The sequence below is a fragment of the Melozone crissalis genome, unplaced genomic scaffold, assembly GCF_028551555.1.
Source record: "Melozone crissalis strain CALT ecotype California unplaced genomic scaffold, PUWL_Pcris_2 ptg000056l_1, whole genome shotgun sequence".
Lineage (NCBI taxonomy): Eukaryota > Metazoa > Chordata > Aves > Passeriformes > Passerellidae > Melozone > Melozone crissalis.
In genome coordinates, this window is record NW_026535834.1 from 6,844,616 (window position 1) to 6,863,668 (window position 19,053).

General features: G+C 40.4%; 1 protein-coding gene across 3 annotated transcripts in view; it reads left to right on the forward strand.

Moving 5' to 3' along the window:
- Positions 1–33: 33 nt before the first annotated feature.
- The window catches only part of EXOC5 (exocyst complex component 5), a 28,831-nt gene continuing 9,811 nt past the window's right edge, over positions 34–19,053 (forward strand). Inside the window, exons 1-13 of one of the 3 annotated variants that reach the window (XM_054286854.1) lie at positions 34–144; positions 4,687–4,778; positions 7,080–7,227; positions 8,237–8,431; positions 12,563–12,627; positions 13,071–13,099; positions 13,229–13,338; positions 13,841–13,885; positions 13,980–14,120; positions 15,208–15,290; positions 15,738–15,947; positions 16,196–16,231; positions 17,115–17,262. In XM_054286854.1, the coding sequence (XP_054142829.1) occupies positions 118–144; positions 4,687–4,778; positions 7,080–7,227; positions 8,237–8,431; positions 12,563–12,627; positions 13,071–13,099; positions 13,229–13,338; positions 13,841–13,885; positions 13,980–14,120; positions 15,208–15,290; positions 15,738–15,947; positions 16,196–16,231; positions 17,115–17,262 (1,329 nt within the window). In that variant the 5' untranslated portion in view covers positions 34–117. Of the gene's footprint in view, positions 145–4,614; positions 4,779–7,079; positions 7,228–8,236; positions 8,432–12,562; positions 12,628–13,070; positions 13,100–13,228; positions 13,339–13,840; positions 13,886–13,979; positions 14,121–15,207; positions 15,291–15,737; positions 15,948–16,195; positions 16,232–17,114; positions 17,263–19,053 lie in introns of those variants that run through there. The other 2 variants (XM_054286855.1, XM_054286853.1) reach the window with 2 other exon arrangements.

Consider the following 19,053-nt stretch of genomic DNA (forward strand, 5'->3'; position numbering starts at 1 on the left):
CGGCCGCCGCTGCTGCTGCCGGGGCGGGGGACACAATGGGCGGCAGCGGCGGGGCGGCGGCGGCGAAGGGGCGCTGAGGGGCCGCCGCCCTCCTTCCCTCCCTCCCTCCCTGCGGCCATGGCCACCACGGCCGAGCTCTTCGAGGTGGGTGCGGGCCCCGCGGGCCGAGCGGCGCTGGCCGGGCCGGCTGGGCTGGCTGAGGGGATGCGGCGGCCTCTCCCCGGGGAAGGGCGGGCGGTTGTGGGGCTGGGGAAGCGGGGCAGCCCCGGTGCCGCCCCGCGGGTGCGGTGCCCGCCTTGCCCCGCTGCAGGGCCTCTCTCCCGGCCGGCTGCCGGGTGCTGGCAGCGGGCGGGTGACAGGGCCACGCCAGGCCCGGCCCCGCCATCTCTCTGCCGAAGGCACCCCCTGGTCTGACCCCGGCGCGGCGGTGTCAGTGGGGCTGGGATGGAATAAAGAAATGACTTTGCCCTCCCTTCACCCGTGGTGGAACCGAGGCACAGAAGGAGAATGGCTCAGCTAAGGCCACGCAGGAGCAGGGCAGGAATAGCAGGAGTCTGTCACATTCTTCCCCTGGAATTACAGAATGCCCTAAGGTGGGGGAAACGTACGAGGATCATCTCCCTCCTGAAGGGAGCCTGTCAAGGGATGAAGGGGAAACTTTTTACAGGAATGTGTAGTGACAGGACAGGGGGAATGGCTTCAAACTGAAAGAGAGCAGGTTTAGGTTAGATATTGGGAAGATTGGTATCACCCTCTCGACTGTGAGGGTGGTGAGGCCCTGGCACAGCAAAGCTGTGGCTGCCCCTGGATCCCTGGCAGTGCCCAAGGCCAGGTTGGATGGGGCTTGGAGCAGCCTGGGATGGTGGAAGGTGTCCCTGCCCATGGCAGGGGATGGAACAAGATGATCTTTGAGGTCTCTTCCAGCCCAAACCCTTCAGTGTTTCTGGGGCTTCAGCCTCTGGCCTGGGCCGTGAGCTCTCATGATGTGACCTGTGATAAACAGAAAGTGTGTGGTGTCCCCACTTCCTCTCCAGAGGGACATGGTGCCATCCCCAGGTGTATTTGCTCTCCAAGTCACTCAAGAGCTGGTTGTTCTGCTGGTTTGTCACTGGGACTCACTCTGCCCAGCCTTCAGGAAAGGGTCTTCCTGTTTCTCTGGAAGTTCCTATATCTGGGCTTTATGTAAATGCATTGTGTGCACTTGAATTTGTGAATCATTGTGATGGCACATGAGTGTTATGACTCACATCTTTTGGTTTGCATAGCTTTAAAAAATGGCAGGACTGAAACACTGTGTTCCTGTAGCTGGGTGCCAGGTTTTGTACCCTCCCTGCACCACTCTAGGAGCCCTTGGTTTCCCAACACGATGACAGTGCCATTCTGGTCTTTGTGGGGTGTTGAGTGTGAGGTAATTTGAATATGGAAAGAAAACTGTGTGTTTTGGATGCTTTGGGTCGTGCAACAACTTTTTCCATTTTGCAATAGCAAGAAAGATGAAATTGCAAATTAGGTGAGACTTTTGCCTGGAGTTTGGGGCTAGAAATTTTGTTTTTCCAGCACAGAATTCAGTATTTCTGTCTCTCCTGCTTTCACTTCTGTTTCACTCCAAAGGCAAGAGAGTTTTTGTTGATGTTCACTAATTTAATGTTGCCTACTTGGTCAGTTTGAAATTTCTGCCTTATTTAAGAACATAAATAAGTGCTTGTTATGGGAGTACCCCTAAGCTGTCTGCTGAGGTTGAAATTTCATGACCATATTTTCATGAGTGTGTGTTTTAAGTAAATTTCTGTACAGATACGGGAAATTGTGTAGCAGTATCTGTGCTGAAAATGTGCACAACATGGACTGAATATCCCTTAACAGTGGATACTTCTAAACTGGTTTTTAATCTGGCTGTGTCCAGTGTAGTTTCATTTGTAAACACCAGATCAAACCAGGTTATGACCCACTTCAGGCATATCTCTCATTAAATCAGGAGTATTGGCTGAATGGATGGGATCACGTTAATTCATCTGGAGCCCGAGGGAAGTTCAAAGCTGAAGAAATTTACTGTTGGGGCTCATCTGATAACAGGCAAAGGACTTGCAAATGACATTTGTAATAGTTGATTTTCAGCAATTTCTGCAGAACAGGATAGGGGACTTAAAACAGGAGCTAGGCTTCAGCTGTGAGTAACCCTGCTATCAAGATAGCATCTTAAAAAGCAAATGTGTATGGAAGGTGCAAACTCAAGTAAAAACTTCTGGATCTGCAGTGGAACCTGGAAAACCATGTCTTAGAAAGACACTGTTGAACTTCATTTATTCCTTATAAATCGAGTAGATTATTTTTAGCACACCCTCTGTGGAAAAAATGGAAGAAAAAGCTCATTTTATTTCTCTGTTAATCAACATCCTGCACATAATATCCACTCCAGTTAATATTTGTTAAATAATATACAACAGTACTTATATGATTAAAAAACTGAAGGACAGGTCTCCTGTGAAGTGTTCTTGGAAGAACAGGTATTTTCCAGGAAGGGAGCTGCAGGTGGTCTCTGTAAAACTGCACCCAAGGATTATTTAGAGGTGTATAGGGGCATGATGGGTGAAAAAAGATTGGCATTATAATATTTTTTGGCCTTCTGAGGCATTTAAATCAGATTTCCTTAGGAGAAGAGGCTCGCAGAAAAACTTTGTGAATGTTGTTTTACAAAAATGAAAGAATATTCAGAGCCATTATATGTGTGTAGGTGAATTATCTTTTAGAAGGGAGAAATGCAGAAAATGTTATCTTCACACACAGAGTGCCAGTAAAACCTTTATTCAGGGTTCTTGCACACTTGGCTGTGGTATCCTTGTAACCAGAGTGGTGCCTCAGCTGAATTACAGGATTCAGAGGAAAAAATGTGGATTTTCATCTAAAGGAGGAGTCCTGCAAGGAGCCCTGAGGTAATTGGGAAGCTGGAGGCCTCCCCTAAGGGAATGCTACTGCTCTGAATGACTCATTTCACCTAAAATTAAATTACAAAAGTGTTCCAAACTTTTAGACACCAAGGTGGCATAAGGAGGGAATTAACACTTGGCATGAAAACCTGGCATTGTGGCTCTGATGAAAAGGATTCTTGCAGAGGAAACTTCACCTTGTGTATCAGGAAGGACCTGGTTCAAGAGATGAGTGACTTGCAGGGAAATTGTTTTTATGTGGGATCAAGCAGTTATTTTTGAAGTTTAGCCAAGGGGGCTGAGCACAACATGGTTACTTGAGTCAGTCTGTGCATGAGGAGTTACCGAGTGATAAAATTTCTGCCCTGTCTGTCAGGATTCAGTGTGTAACAAAGTATATTTAAAAATATTTTATCTTCCTGGTTAGTGGCTGGGCCTGACTGGATAGGGCACAATTTGTTTCTGGGGAGACAGACCTTGAACAGGCAATATTTGCTTTTCAACCCTTGGTTTTACTTTCAAAACTAACTCTGTAATGCTGTTTTTGCTTCCTTATTCCTTGTGACAAAGTTTCAGACATATTGATACAGCACCCAATGTTATACCTGTTGAGATCTGTTTATTTTTTACTATTTTCATTTTTTTAACCAAATTTTACCAAAAGCAGTGGTGGCATATTCAGTTGTTTCATCAAATACTCCTATTAGCCAGAGCCACTCCCAGCTCTGTTTTGGGTTGTTTCACACTTTTAGAACTGTTGTTTCTTATAATACAAAAACTTTCTATAAAATCCCGGTGGTTGTGAAAATACTTTTCTTACTGGTCTTAGAAGTGCTGATGTTAGCACCTAATCACTGCTGATGAAGTGATAAATATTATTTTTATTAATGATAGAAATTGGACTGTGTTTAGAGTAATTTAGTGTTAACTATGTGATGAAATGTTTGAGCTGGTGGAAGTATTAAAACAGCTAAAATTGGAGCGCTTGGGTTTATAAGTGAGGCCTCTGCCTCCAGAAAATGTTGTTGGGTGGAGAAATAATCTTAAATATTTACCCTTGATTGGTGTTTTTATGGAAGAACCAGCAAATATTATGGTGTTTTTATGGAAGAACCAGCAAATATTATGGAAGAAACTTGTGTAACCTTGAGTTTTGGTATCACTCATACCCTGTTTTTTCTACTTGTAGAAATCAAATTCATCCTCTGTTTTTATGCCTTTTTTCCTCATTTTTGTCTGCTCTGTTTCTGCAGCTGCACTTGGATTGCATCCAGTGGGATGCTGGGATTTTTTGGGCTGGGTTTTTTGGTCAGTTCTGTGTGTGATGCCATGGTGTGACAGAGAGTTGAACAACTATAAAAACCCCTTATTTTGCCTCATAATTTTTGTGGGCAGATGAATTCTCTGATGTGTTTTGCTGATGGCTGGCTCAGGGTGGTGTAACCTCTCAAATCAGGCCCTTTGGAATGACAAGCCACAAACTCAGCTGCAAATAATGTCATTTACAGCCAGCTCTTCACAGACCTGCAGCACAATCTTTGCAAGCAGCCTGATAATATCTAAACTTGATCTTCCAACTCATCATATTAAAAGCTGTGTTCTCAACAGTAAATATGTGAGCCCAAGAGGTGATGGAGTAATTGCCAGCACTGTACTTTTGATTATAGCAAAGCTTCTGAACACTTTCAAAATGAGGTGTGAGCACCTGCTGAAGGAGCAGCCTGCTGTGGCACTTTGTAAAGGGATTTTCTTCTGTGGCCAGGAGCCTTTTGTGGCAGATGAATACATTGAACGGCTGGCATGGAGAACACCTGGGGGAGGTTCCAGAGGTGGAGAAGCTTTCGATCCCAAAAGGTAAAAAAAAAAATCAAATTGCACAATGGTCAAAGTGGATTTATCTCTGATTGTACTGTTTTATTCCACATATATTCAATATATTTCTTCCACACAAACCTGTGTGTAGTGGTAAATGGTAAGTGCTGTGTGTCCAAGGTTTTCATATGGGAAAATTGCTAACATTTGTGACCATGAGCCAATTATTCAGAACTAATTATTCAGTAATGAGTAGGGCAAGTCACATTCTGATTGAGACCTTTTGAATGAAGGAAAATTGATATTTTTTCTGCTTGCCAGACAGTTGCTGGATTCAAGCAAAATATCACTGCTATGATAGTTAAGCCAATTTAATGAGTTCCTTACTTTAGTTTCCTGAACTGCCTTGTTTTAAGACACAGTAATTTGTAAATAAAAGGCACAAAAAGGTAGAACAGCAAGAGAGGCAGCTCTGGGGATGAGATCTGATGATAAACTAATCTGACTGACTAAAATGTCAGCAAATTCACCTGACACAGTCAAAGGACATTTCCTCTGGAGCACTCTGCCTCTTTGGAGGCGTCTGAGGAGAGAAAGGATGTTGTGGAATTTCTAGCAAAATGCTGAACTCTTGACATTCAGTCTGAGGCCTGCATCCCATGCAGAGCTTTAGGTGTGATGGAAGCAGGAAGAAGCCTGGAAAAGCACAACATTATTCCCTGGAGCTCTTTCCCTGTGTTTGTGCCCAGTGTATACATTAGGGTGGTTCATAATTTGCACAAATTCCTGCTTAATTTTACAGATTTTCTGTAGTTCTGCTGGTTTGCTTGTGTGAACTTCTGGGAGGCACTTCCATATTTTTCAGAACAAGCAGATGAAACCTGCAGCAATAAATATTTTTCTTGTGGCATCTTCTAGTATTGGGCAGGGAGCCAAAACTAATATTGAAAAAGAAACAGATTTTGGTGTCTATTTTTTTTTCTTTTCTGTTTTCTGTTAGAAAGAGTATTGGAGTCTGTATTTCTCTTCTGAAAACCTGAGCAGCAGCTGCCTCTTCTGCTTCTTTCCTTTCTCAATATATTGAGCAATGCTGCTGAATTAAGTGAAGAGTTGACACAAGACCTGTTTAAAAAACAAACCCCACTCTGAATCAGTTTGTTAAAATTAATAGAGACTGCCTGCATTTCTCTAGGCTTTTGTTTGAAAGAATGCTTTGTGTCACTGTTGTTTAAATTTCATTTTCAATGTTCTTCTGTAAACTCAGATGTGTTCCTTGTGGCTTTCTGTGAAATCTGCTGCAATGTGCAGGTTGCTCTTGGGCTTCTGGCAAGCAGGGAGTGAAGGAGAGGAGTCACCAACATTTGCCTCAGTCCAGTTTTCTTTAAGTTGTGCCCTCAAGTAACTGACTGGGCTAAAATCCTCTTCTGACATTAAACCTGGACAGCAAAGTTCTGAAATGTTTCAGATATTTTCAGCTCTTACCATGAGTTTTATGGCTGTGGAGGATCCATTCTGTGACCAGTGACTGGGATATTTAGAAAGGTAAGAGCTGAAAATATGGCTGAAATGGCACAGAATGGACAAAATTAATGAGAAAGGGAGAGATGTTGAGAACAGAATGAAAAGAACAGAGGGAATTCAAGAATGCATTCAGATGTGCTGTGATTGGGAGGAGTAAAATGTGAGTCTGAAAGAAAAGTTAATGATGGGAAAGGGCAGAAAAACCCTCTAAAATGGGTATAGGAAGAAGTGAAATCAGAACAACATTATGAAATTATGGCTGTATCAGTTACTCAATAATTACTCATTGTAATGCTGATTTCCAACTTTACAGTGACATGTAGAGAATATTTTTCTGCTGTATCCCTTACAATGAAGGGATGTAGTTGCCTCAGCTTTCTTTTTCCTATGAAATGATTTCCAAATGATTTCCATTTTTCTTATTTAGGGAAGATGGGGATGTAGGGATTTCTGTATCTGTGGCAGAGCCACGTTCTTGAATGATTAATATTTTGGTGTTCCTCTTTCATTGGCCCACCATGCACAGAGTTTTTATGTTGTCATAGAGTGGTACACAGTCTGGGTGAAGTAGTTTAAAACAAAATTTTAGAATCAGAAATTTTCTAAAATCTTTAATTTTATATATAATATTATTATTTTCTAAAATATTTAAATTTATTTATTTATTTAAATCTTCAATCTAGAAATATTTCTAAGCTGGACATGGTTAGATCAGCCTTGTATGCAAGTTGCTTTTTTTTTTTTTTGAGGTGTTTTAAACTCTTCAGAAGACAGCGTCTTTCTAACTAAAGTCTGTTTTTCCTGTATTTTATTCTAAATCAGATTATTGGAAGAATTTGTAAATCATATCCAAGAATTACAGGTAATGGATGAAAGGATTCAGAGGAAGGTGGAGAAACTGGAACAGCAGTGCCAGAAGGAAGCAAAGGAATTTGCCAAGAAAGTACAAGAGCTGCAGAAAAGCAACCAGGTAAATCCAAGGGGTGGAGTCAGTGGAAAGCTGTGCAAGTTTTCAAAGCATCCTGAGCTCCTTTAACCTTTCTTGGTGCAGGGTGTTGCTGTTTGAGATAAGAATAAAGAGGGTTTGGTGACAATTTCTCCTGTCAAAGGAGGCTCATCTGCATATTTGTCCAGGTTTAGAGCAAATTTGGGGAAGAATCCCCCAAAGGAGCTCCGGTGGGAAAAGCAGATCCAATCGGCCCCTCCACTGGTTCGGGAGGGAAAAATACCTCCTTGGAGAAAGGTGGAAAAAAACCTGTTTTTAAACAATAAAATCAAAACAATATCAAACAATGAGACCCCTTGCCACTCTAAAAGAGATGACAAACTGAGAAAACCCCGAGTTGCAGCTCAGCTCACTCAGTCTCTGATCAGTCCCTCAGTGCTGGAATTGTCACAGGCCAGGCCTGGCCCGGTGGCCACAGCTGCAGCTGCTGGTGTCCCCTGGGTGTTCAGTCCAGAGCAGTTTCAAGAGGTCCAAAGAAAAAGGAAAAAAAAAACAGTCCAGGGAACTTCTTTGCCTCAGCTGGCTAACACTAACTAAAAAGCAAAAGAAGAGCTGTGTCCTGCTGTCTGTTCATCCACAGACAACAACAGTCCAAGATCAGGAATGCGGAGGAGGAGTGCAGTGTCTGAAAACAAACTGCTGCTTCTTCTCTCCCCCCTTCACTCTCTGGAACACTCTTAAAGGTGCAAAACTTATTATTCAACATAAACAGAATGAGACGATTGGGGATAAAAGCATCATATAGTCAACCCAGGACAATGTTGCATTAAGGAGTGTTAGCAATGCTGAAAGTGAGCAGTCTTCACAATCATTTAAAGAAAAACACTAAGCTTTATTTGAGTTGTGTGTAATTAATTAATTAGCAGTTCTGAGATGCAGCACCTGCATTCACTGGGCTTCTTCCTGAATGAAATCTTGTGTTTCCTGAAGTAGATGGAATGGAAATCATGATTTTAGTGTCTGTGTTCTCCAGGTTGCCTTCCAACATTTCCAAGAGCTGGATGAGCACATCAGCTATGTAGCAACTAAGGTCTGTCACCTTGGTGACCAGCTGGAGGGGGTAAACACGCCACGGCAACGGGCTGTGGAGGCTCAGAAGCTGATGAAATACTTTAATGAGTTTCTGGATGGAGAGCTGAAGTCTGATGTTTTTACAAACTCTGAAAAGGTAAGAGCTGTCAGCGGGATGAAAGCAGTTCAAAGCAATAAGCGGGACTGCCCTAATTACAAGCTGCTACCATGACTTGCCATGGTCAGACTTCAAACCACTGAGTGACTGACTTGTTAAAGTTTCATTGTTCTGAAATGGAAATTAACAACACTGGGCTGCAGATTGCTGATAAAGCATTTGTATTCAGCCATGCTTAATGTGGCAATGTTGGCATTTTTCATTTTATGAAATTATCGGAGATTTGGGAAACGCTGGGAGGGCAACTTTGGAGTGCAATACAATATCTGCCTGTTCCCTTTGAACCCCTTGCCTCAGATCCATCCTGTAAAGCAGAACGTTTCTGAATGCAACTTCTTTGTGCAACTTTGCTCTGTTGGGTCAGTCCACTGGCCTTGGATACCTTTTTGTCACAGCATGCCTTTGGGCTTTGTGTAGTCCTGTGGTTATGTCTCCACCCTTGGAATTTAGAGGAACCAGGCAGGAAAACTTCAAAGAAATGTTCAGGCATTTTGTTTTTCTTGTGCTTCAAGAGTATGTTCATGAAGCAAATATAATCTGAGTGGTGTGACAAACAGAAATAAACTGAAGGAAAAAAAATCCAGCTCTAAGCAAAAGGACACGTTGGATTTCCCAGTGCAGTTTAAATAAAGTTGTTGGTTTGGGTTTGTTTGGGTTTTTTTAATGTATCCTGAAGAATCTTCCTTTCCTCCTTAAATTCTGTGTAGTGCTATGCTTGAAGTCTGGAAAGAAATTATAATATGTGGAAACAGCAAACACTTGATTTGCACATTCAGCAGAAAAATCTGTGCTTGAAATGTGCAGCTCATGAAGACCTGAGAACAGGTTAATAGCCACCCCTCCCCACTGAGCTGGAGGTGTCTCTCAGGGAAATGAAAAGCTAATCATTTTATATAGTTGTATTCCCAAGGAGTCACTTGCACAGTGCCTTTTGATTCATGGTCTGTGGATATGTGGTAATTACTGGTTGATAGCTTGCCCTAATTCAAGAGAGAGCAGAGGAAAAACTTCCCTGATTTCCAAGGGAAACAGAAAGATTTCAGAATAAAGGAAGTTCTTCTATGGACAGCCTTTCCCAGGGCTGCATAAATTCTTTCCTTTCTTTTTTACTAAGGAGTAATAAAACATGCATTTTACAAATATTTAATGGCAGCATGGTGAATAACAAAACATAATTTAGAGAATTGTTATCTGCTCAAGAGGCTCAAAGAATTCAACTTTCACTTTATTTCTAAATTAAAGTTTAATGATACATCCTGTTGAAGAACCAGTAAAATTTGGTAGATAAATAGGGTGAACCTGGAAATTTGTAAATAAATGAACCTCTGTACACCCCAAAGAATAGTAAGATATTCATCAAATCTAGAGGAAGACAAATGTAAAGGCCCTGAGTCTTGTGCCAGTCTGCAGGGGAAGGGTGTGGGAACACAAACAAGAATTTCTGGATACAAGTTATCTTACTGGGGCTAATTTCATCCAGGTGGATTTTTGAACTTTCCCCCCTGATTTAAACAATAACTTGAAGAAGTGTTTGTAAAAGAGCCTGCCCAGACAGGAGCTGTTACATCTTAATGCATCTTTGTACTAAAAATACTTCTAAAGTACAAGATAGTAACAAACATTCTTAATGTGAAGCCTTAGTGCTTTGTCAGTGTCTTCTGATCTTCAAACTGATGGGGGTTTTAGATAATGTTTTATTATGATTTTTTGTGCTCTGCCAGCCCTCACAAGTGTGGACTTTTCTTTGAGACATTGAGGGGACACTGTGAAAGGAGAGGCACAAAAAATAACACAGTACAGTTGTGTTATAATTGATACTTTTCTCAATAGTGTCTGTTCTTAAAATCTGTTGGATTCCTTTCTTTCCCTGCACTCCATTTGTTGCTTCCCACTTTCTCCCAGCCATACTGAGCAATTTCTGACTTACCTCTGTGAAGGTTTTCCTTGCTGGCTTGTCCCTTTCTGTGCATTGTGTCTTCACCCTCTGAATCCTTATAATTTCCCTTGTGCTGCTAGCTAAGCAATCTTTCTGCTGTACTGAAGATTCTTGAAGTGAGCAAATCACTCCAGCACAATTAAACTGTAAAAATGATCAGCAGCTCACTTGTTTATCATTCAATAACATTGTCCTGCTTATTATATTTACTGTTATTCTCATGTCCATTTCTCTGTTTATGTTCTGTATTTAATATTATTTTATTTTGCCTTTTCACTTGTGCATGTTTTGTGTTAAAATTCTCCCTTGCCGTTATTTCTCCATGGTTTTTAATTTGTTTTTTCCCAGATACATTATAACCCTTAAGCTGTATTTTAAAAAATCAATATTTATTTTGGTTTTAATGGTTTACAGAAGCCTGACTCAATTAAAAATTAAAGGTGTCCGCGTTTAAGGAGAAACTGTGGAGAATTGATTTGTCATGGCTTCTCTTGTGCATAGAAAAAGTCCTGAGTTCAATAAAATCTAAGTTAGTTAACAGTTCCTGTTAGTTCCTATTGTGTGAAGAGGAAACAAAGAAAATGTTGTGTTTGTGGGATTTCTTGGTTGGTTTTTTTTTTGTTTGTTTTGATTTTGCAGCTTTGGTGAATAACTGCTAATATCTGGACAATTGCACAGATCCCAGTTGTTAGGCATTAATGTTGCTGCAAGCTAATAGAAATAACTGCTCTTTCATTGGATTTGTTTGAGGAGTGTAGCAGCTTCTGCCTTAAGAGGCTATTGTAAGCTGACAGTTCAAAACATAAGCTGCTCTTAATAGTCAGAATGGATACACTTTGAGTGCCCCTATTTTTGCTGAACAACCAGCCTGGTGTGATGCCTGTGCTCTCTATTCTTACCTGTGTGTCTGCTTCTATTCTTGAAAAGTTTTAATCCAGCCTGCTCTAAGTGGTGGCAGAATAGGATTTCATTACTTCCTTCCCTCTCACTTCAGTTCCCTGGATCATCACTAATTGGAGGAACAAGATAAACTGCAACTTCTGCATGTTCTCCATTGTGTCAGCCTATAAAGCTTTTAGTCATGAAATAATTCAGGTTGCACAAGACCTCTGAGATCCTTGAGCCCAACCATTCCCCCAGCACTTCCAAGGCCACCACTGACCCTGTCCCCAGGTGCCACATCCACAAGGCTTTCAAATCCCTCAGGGATGGGCACTCCACCCCTGCCCTGGGCAGCCTGTGCCAGTGACAACTCCTTCCATGAAGAATTTTTTCCTAACATGAATCTAAACCTTCCGTGGCACAACTTGAGTGTGTTTCCCCTTGTCCTATCCCTTGTTCTCTGGGAGCCAAATCTCCCTGGCTGCCCCCTGGAATTTTGGAGAGTGAGAAGGTCCCTCCTGAGCCTCCTTTTCTCCAGGTTCCCCAGCTCCCCCTGATCAGATGTGCTCCAGCTGGGTCAGGTTTGGCCCAGGCAGCACTGCCTAAATCCACTCAAGTTCAGTTGCAACCAGCTGCCTTCCCCACACTTTGAAATTTGGGTTTTCCGTCATTTTGTTCAGCCTAAGGAAGCAGTCACTAAGCACTGCTTAGATGCACTTTCTGTGCTGACTGATGGTGGAAGAATAATTGACAAAAGGTTTTGCTGCCCAGAGCAGAGCACAGATTTGCGTGCTGTGTTACCTATTTATTAACTTCTGTATTCATGCAGCTATTCTTATTTTGTAGCTCTGTAATTACCTGACTTCCATCTTGATTTTTGCTTTGGACCTCAGAGTTTCTAATCCATCTTACATTTCTCCTTCTTTGGGAGAATTCTCTGTTTTAATCCCTTTTTCCTCTCTCCATGCCAAGCATGGTCATGGCTTTTTTTTGGTGTGCTGTTTGTCCAGCCAGCTCACACACCTCCACAGACGTCCCCAATGGGAACGTGTAATGTGACTTTTCTTCATATTTTGACCTATATTACTTTATCTTTAAGAAAAATACCTTAAGCATCTTAAAAGTACATATGGGAACTTGGAGGGGCTGATCTCTTCCACGGGTATGTCAATTCTCATCCAGCTTTAGAGATAGGAACTTTGGGTATGAAAATTGGACAGTGCAGGGGGAGGAAAGGAACAGCCCCAAATCAGACCTTCTTTAATGACTCTGTCATGTTTTCCTCTCACCAGATTAAAGAGGCAGCTGATATTATTCAGAAACTGCATTTGATTGCACAGGAACTGCCTTTTGACAGGTAAAAATCTATCTGAACATCTTTTTAAGAAAGCAAATCTTTGCACAGCTATGATTTTCCTGATGCTTCCCTTGTCTCCCCTTTTGGTGCTGTGCTTAGGGATTCATGGAGCTTTTGAGCTGGATTGTGTGCTTATTTCTCTCTCCTCTATTCTCAAATTTGTGTTCACGCACTCATGTTGTAGGATCATCTTTACATACACATCCTAAACTGCTTAACAGACTTTTAATGGGATAATTTTGCTTTGCTGACTTAATGCTAGATTTGAATTAGATGCTTGTAGGTTTTTAGGGATATAAAGCAGGGAACTTTTCTGTCGTCTTTGTGCTGCATGTTTTCATTTTTAAGCAGAGTGCCTGCTGTTCATGATCCAGGATGCCTGTGATTTCTCATGTGATGTGGATTTGAATTTAATCATGCTATTTTTTTGTTGTTGTTAACAGGTTTTCTGAAGTAAAATCAAAGATAGCAAGTAAGTTATCTATCCAGTTCAATCCATATTGCTGTATTGAATTGTTAAAGATGATTAAAGAAGTAAGCAATACTGTCAGTATTACAGTTTTTGCCTGATGGGTTTTTTGTTATCCCCTTTTCTTTCCAGGTAAGTACCATGATTTAGAGTGCCAGTTAATTCAAGAGTTTACCAGTGCTCAGCGCAGAGGAGAAATCTCCAGGATGAGAGAAGTAGCAGCAGTTTTGCTTCACTTTAAGGTAAAAGCTGAGGGGCTTAATTTAAATATGTGAATAAAATCGACCCACAGCACAATAAGTGCCTGTTTTGAGTGGAGGTATTTGTGTGGGCAAACCCTCGTGTCAGATAATGTGTCACTTCAGGATGGAGGTGTTCAATCTGAAATCGAGTGCAGGGGAATAAAGGAGGCAGATGAGGGGGATTGGGGGCAGCATCAGTGGGGAACTTTCTAAGATAATCTTTTCTTGCATGGATGTGACCTGACTTTCATGCTCGAGAAAGAATGTTGAAACTTGAGGTATGGATCAATGTAGAGTGGTGCTATGTAGAGTTATGTTAGATATGTAAGAAAATGGGTTTGGAAAAGTCTGTGCTTTAAATGAATTCTGTTTGGGTTTTTTTAATTAACTTTTCCACAAGCTTTGTATTCTTTTCCACAAGCTTTGTATTTCCTTGATTTTGTTTTGCACTGAAAACATGAACACCCTGCTCTAACACAGAGTTGTTTTGCTCCTTCCACAGGGCTATTCCCACTGTGTTGATGTGTACATAAAACAGTGTCAAGAGGTAATGCACTTTGTTTTACATAATTACATTATTGGTTTATTTAGTCCTATAGGTTGTTGGAAATATATCCTGAAATGTGCTTCTCAATCCCTAGGGTGCATTCCTGAGGAATGATGTCTTTGAAGATGCAGCCATTCTCTGCCAGAGAGTGAATAAGCAAGTTGGAGACATCTTCAGCAATCCAGAGACTGTGCTAGCCAAACTCATTCAAAATATCTTTGAAGTTAAACTTCAGGTATTTCAAAATTTAACACATTGAAGTTCATTGAGGAGCCTCTTAATAAAAAAATATTTTATCTAGTGATAGCAATTAATGAGAATTTAAAGTATTTGTAACCTTTGTATAAGGGTGTAGAATCAACTCATTGCTCTGTAACAATTAGGACAGATAATCAAACCCATATCAAATAAATCTCCTTGTGCTCTGAATACAGAGCAAATACTCAAACTCAACATGTAAAATTATTGGGGAATTGCTGTGTTCATTGGGTAATTCATGAGATATCATACATGAGTTTGATTTCTTCTCTAGGCCCCCTACCAAGAATATGTCAGGAGAAGAACTTCCACATTTCTTATCTTTAATTTGCTCATTCTTGGATTTGAGTGTTGTGTGTGAGGTTAGCATTGAATAAGTGAAAATCATTTATGTTGTGAGTAATGTCTTGCAACTAATGCAATATTTATGAAAATCTAGAATAATTGAAAATACTGAGTTTTTCATCCTGCAAATACACCCACTTAAGTTCTTAAAGTCAGCAGCATGACTTTCCTTGCAAAAAGCAATTTCACCGTAGATGTTGTTCTCATAGTGTAAAGATAGAGCTTGTGTTTCACCCCCAATTTTGTGTGTCAGTTTTGAATTAGTATTTTATGCTAAATTATATTTTTGCTCAAATATTCAATGATAAGAAAGCTCTAGGCTTGTATCTGCTTTGTGTGTGTATTATGATAAGCAAATATATAACCATCTCCTTTGCCTTGTCCACTGCAGAAATGCTCTGAGGCCTCTGGTGCTTTTGATTCTTAAAGTGAGGGGATTTTGTGTTAGTTGGTCAGATATATTTTCAAAGCCATCTGTCTTTTGTCTTTGCTTCCCATGTTGTTGTTTTGCATTATTAAATCACTCTCTTCTACAAGTGTGTTTAGCCCCCTCTGTGGATAATGCAGGAAGAGTAAATTAGAGATGTAAAACCAAAGGAAAGATGAATTTCCTTTAAGTAAGAGCTACACTTTGCAGGAAATTCCATGTAATCTAGGAAGTAGTGAGTATTTCATTTGGTTGTCAGTGAATCTTCTAACAGATATTCCAAATTTTGCAGAGTTATGTGAAGGACCAGCTGGAAGAACACAGGAAATCAGATGCAGAACAGTATCTTAAAAACCTCTATGATCTATATACAAGGTATGTATACATCAATGATGAAATTATTGGATTGAAGCTATTGGAAAATAAATAGAATTATTGTCAAGAAAAAGGAGCCAAAAATGTAAACTTCTCATAAAAGCTGTGAATTTTTTTTGTCTATTAACCTTTACAATGATGGGTTTCCTAAGGAAAATTCAAAATGGCCATTATTATTTTCAATGGGTATTATTGTGATCTTCAAGAGTAATTTTAAAACTGTGCAAAAGCCAGTCCTCCCCATCTCACTGGCAACTTGATTGCAGTGGTGCTGTGTGCAATTAAACATGAATTATGTGAAATTCTTTACTTAAATGTGAAACTGCTCCAAGTCTTAATCACCATCAGGGTTCTGTTGTGCTGTGTACTTTACAAACGTGTAATGCTGTAATTCATCCACATTCAACCTTTTCCTCCCCTTCCCTTCTTTGTTTCTTTTGCATAAAGAACCACTAATCTGTCAAGCAAATTGATGGAATTTAACTTGGGTACTGATAAGCAGACTTTCTTGTCTAAGCTTATCAAGGCCATTTTCATTTCCTACTTGGAGAATTACATTGAGGTGGAAATTGGTTATTTGAAAAGTAGGAGTGCAATGATTCTGCAGCGCTATTATGATTCCAAAAACCACCAGAAGAGGTCCATTGGCACTGGAGGGTAAGTTCCTTTGGGGAAGTTTGATAATTTTGAAGTGGAAGGGAGGTGGTGAGGGGAGAAAAGCTGTATTTGCCATGTCAGATGCACAGTGATGAACTGCCAAAGACCTACAGCTTTTTATTATTTGCTTTCAATTTATGTTCTGCTCAAAAGTGTGTTGCTCTCAGTACATGTGAAATGTACTCAGTGCATGGTATTTGTACATACTGGAAATAAAAAATACCAGTTAAACCTATGTTTCAACTTAGGATCCAGATCCACAAAAGGACTGAAGCAAAACTAAGGTACCTAAAGCATGTATATGTGTGTATCTAAAAGCATACATTTTTTTTCACCTGCCCAGGTCTTGTGGTCCCCTCCCAAGACCTAGGAAGGGGAAAAGACCATAGCAATGTCAGTGAGAAAGCTCTTAGTGAGCCCAGAAGATGCAGTGGACTTAGAGAAAGGTAAAACAAGACTTCATTATCCTCAGGGTAGAAAAACTAATGCAGGAGTAGTGAGAAGTGGGATAGGAAGTATTAAAACTTGTGTGAAGCAGAGGTGCAAAGGCTACTCCACCTTTCAAAGAGCTGCTGGGTTCAGTGTGGCAGGAATGAGGAATGATATGGAAAAAGCAGCAGTGAAGTAATTAGAAAATAAAGCAAAGATGAAAATTTAATTTTCATGGGGAAAATTAAATTTATTGTGGTGCGTAACTGTATGGGTTGTTTTATGCATGGAAATGTGTTGAAGCATGCTTGACTAAATAAAGAACTGCTGAGATCATGGATGAGGATGAGAGGATTTGTGGGTGTGGATGAGATAGGAAGCTCTCATTAGTGTTTGGAAGGTGACAGAGAGGATGGAGGCTAAATCTGTCCAGAGAGCAAAAGTGCTGCAGGATTCCAGTGAAATCACTCATCCCACAAGGGAATGAACAGCTGCTCCCATGTGTGAATGTGCCATTCCAGAACACAGCTGACCATGGAATCAGAGGTGCTAGTTTTGCATTTACTGCCAATTTTTGTTTTTAAAGCTTGCAAGACTTGTCTTAATGCTTGCACATCCTAAACTGTGTCTTGGGTCCTGTTTTTTGAGTTAACAACTAAAAGATCCTAAATGGTTGTTGAGTTTGAGTGCCAAAATTTCCACCTGGTGAAATCTTCTTGGGGTCTGTCTTTGTTCCAGTATTCAAGACCTCAAAGAGAGACTAAGGCAACGAACAAACTTACCCCTGGGGCCAAGCATTGACACACATGGGGAAACTTTCCTGTCCCAAGAAGTGGTGGTTAACCTTTTGCAAGAAACCAAGCAAGCTTTTGAAAGATGTCACAGGGTGAGTTTGCTTCCTGTCACCTCCCTTAGTGTGGTATAATTTTGTGTGTGAGTTTAAATCTTGAGCTCCAGTTTTTGGTTGAGGTGTGATAGGAAGGTTGTTGTAAATTTGGAAAGAAAAATTTGTAAAAATTTGTAATTTTTTGGTTGTTGTAAATCTGGAAAAGATAGGATATTTCAATTGTCTCTTGTGTTTTTCATGGAAATGGAGCCACAGTGGAGGCTGAGGGTTTGTTTTTCCTTGTGGATCTAGTTGTAATTTGTGAATATTAATGCTGGCTGTTTTTGGAAGAAGTGGGGATGGTTAAACCTACTGGCTGCATTGATTTTCTTACTAAATTAGACCCAAAATCTGAGAAACATTTAGTGTGGTTTTCTTTCCCTGCCTTAAAAATACACTGAATAGTTCAACAGTTGTTTTCCTGCCTCAAGTGTAATTTCTTCTTACATTAGTGAATGATCACCAATAAAATGCTGAGAGGAATAGTCTTAAACATTATTTACCTTGGTAACCCTCTACAGTTCTTGAAATGCTTCAGTCTAACATGAAAAAGGTATTTTACTTCTGATTAAATTGCTGGTTTTACTGCCTGTCAATCATATTTGTCTGGCACTTGGTGTAAATGAAAACCCTTGAAATTTAATTGCAGACTTAAATGTGATTTTTTTTTTTTATTAGCTAAACACAGTGATTTCTAGGAAATTGTAATTCCTTTAACATTCTCAATGAGCTTATGGCAGAAAAACTTCAGATATTTAGATGTTTTAATATTTTATAAACTGAGTGGAGCCAAAGACAGAACAGGATACAGACTTCACCTGCACACCCTTGGGATCATCACCTTCCTCAGGGTGAGAATCAGTGCTCTAAGGCTAGCAGGTGGATCATTATTTTTCTCAACATCATAGTTGCTAGAAGCAGTTGTTAAATTCATGATATAAACTGGTTTTTTCCACATGTGCACAACCTTTTGTTTCTGCCTTTCCGTTGAGATCAGATTTAATATAAATTATTTTACAAGAATTCTATTTGAGTGGAAACCCCAATGGATCTTGGCACATCAGGAGATTTCTAGAATGAGGATTTTAGAATTTAGGGGTTTGTGGACAAAGCAAACTCACTTGTGCAAAAGATAAGTTAGTCCCTGGCTAACTAATTGTGGTATTTATGTCACATAGCAGATGTGTGCAGGGTTCTGCCAGCTGTGACTGCTTCAGGAAAAATAAATTGGTAATTTTGATGTAGCCATATATTGAAACATTTCACTGTTTGGGAACCTCTGTTGTTGGGTTTTTCAGATTTTTTAGGGGGGAAATACAGCAGAAATATTTGTGAGTGTTGTGTAAATTACCTGCAGTTGCAGTAGTAATCTTTCTTCCTTGAAGCTTTATAAAAGTCTTCACCTAATTCCTTGGGAACCAAAGCTGTTTTTCTTGGGTACAAAAGCCCTGTCACGTTTTTCTTTAGAAAAGGGATTTACTGACAGGTTGCTGTCCAAAATCCCATGTTGCTTACAGCTCATCAAAGTCCAGATGCTGAGTGTAAATGTGGCCGTTGCTGCACTTAATAAAAGTGTTCATGCTCCATTGACTCCAGCTGAACTGTGCTAAATGTGGCCCAGCTTCAGCTGCATTATTTTTGCTGCAGTGCTAAAAGAACACAAACTGGAGCTCCAGCTAACCCAGTGTCCTGCTCCTCACTGTGGCCAGTGCCAGGAGAGTGGTAAAAGAATAAAAAATACAGAATATACATAGAGTAATCACTTCTGTATGCATTTTCCAGCATCCAGTG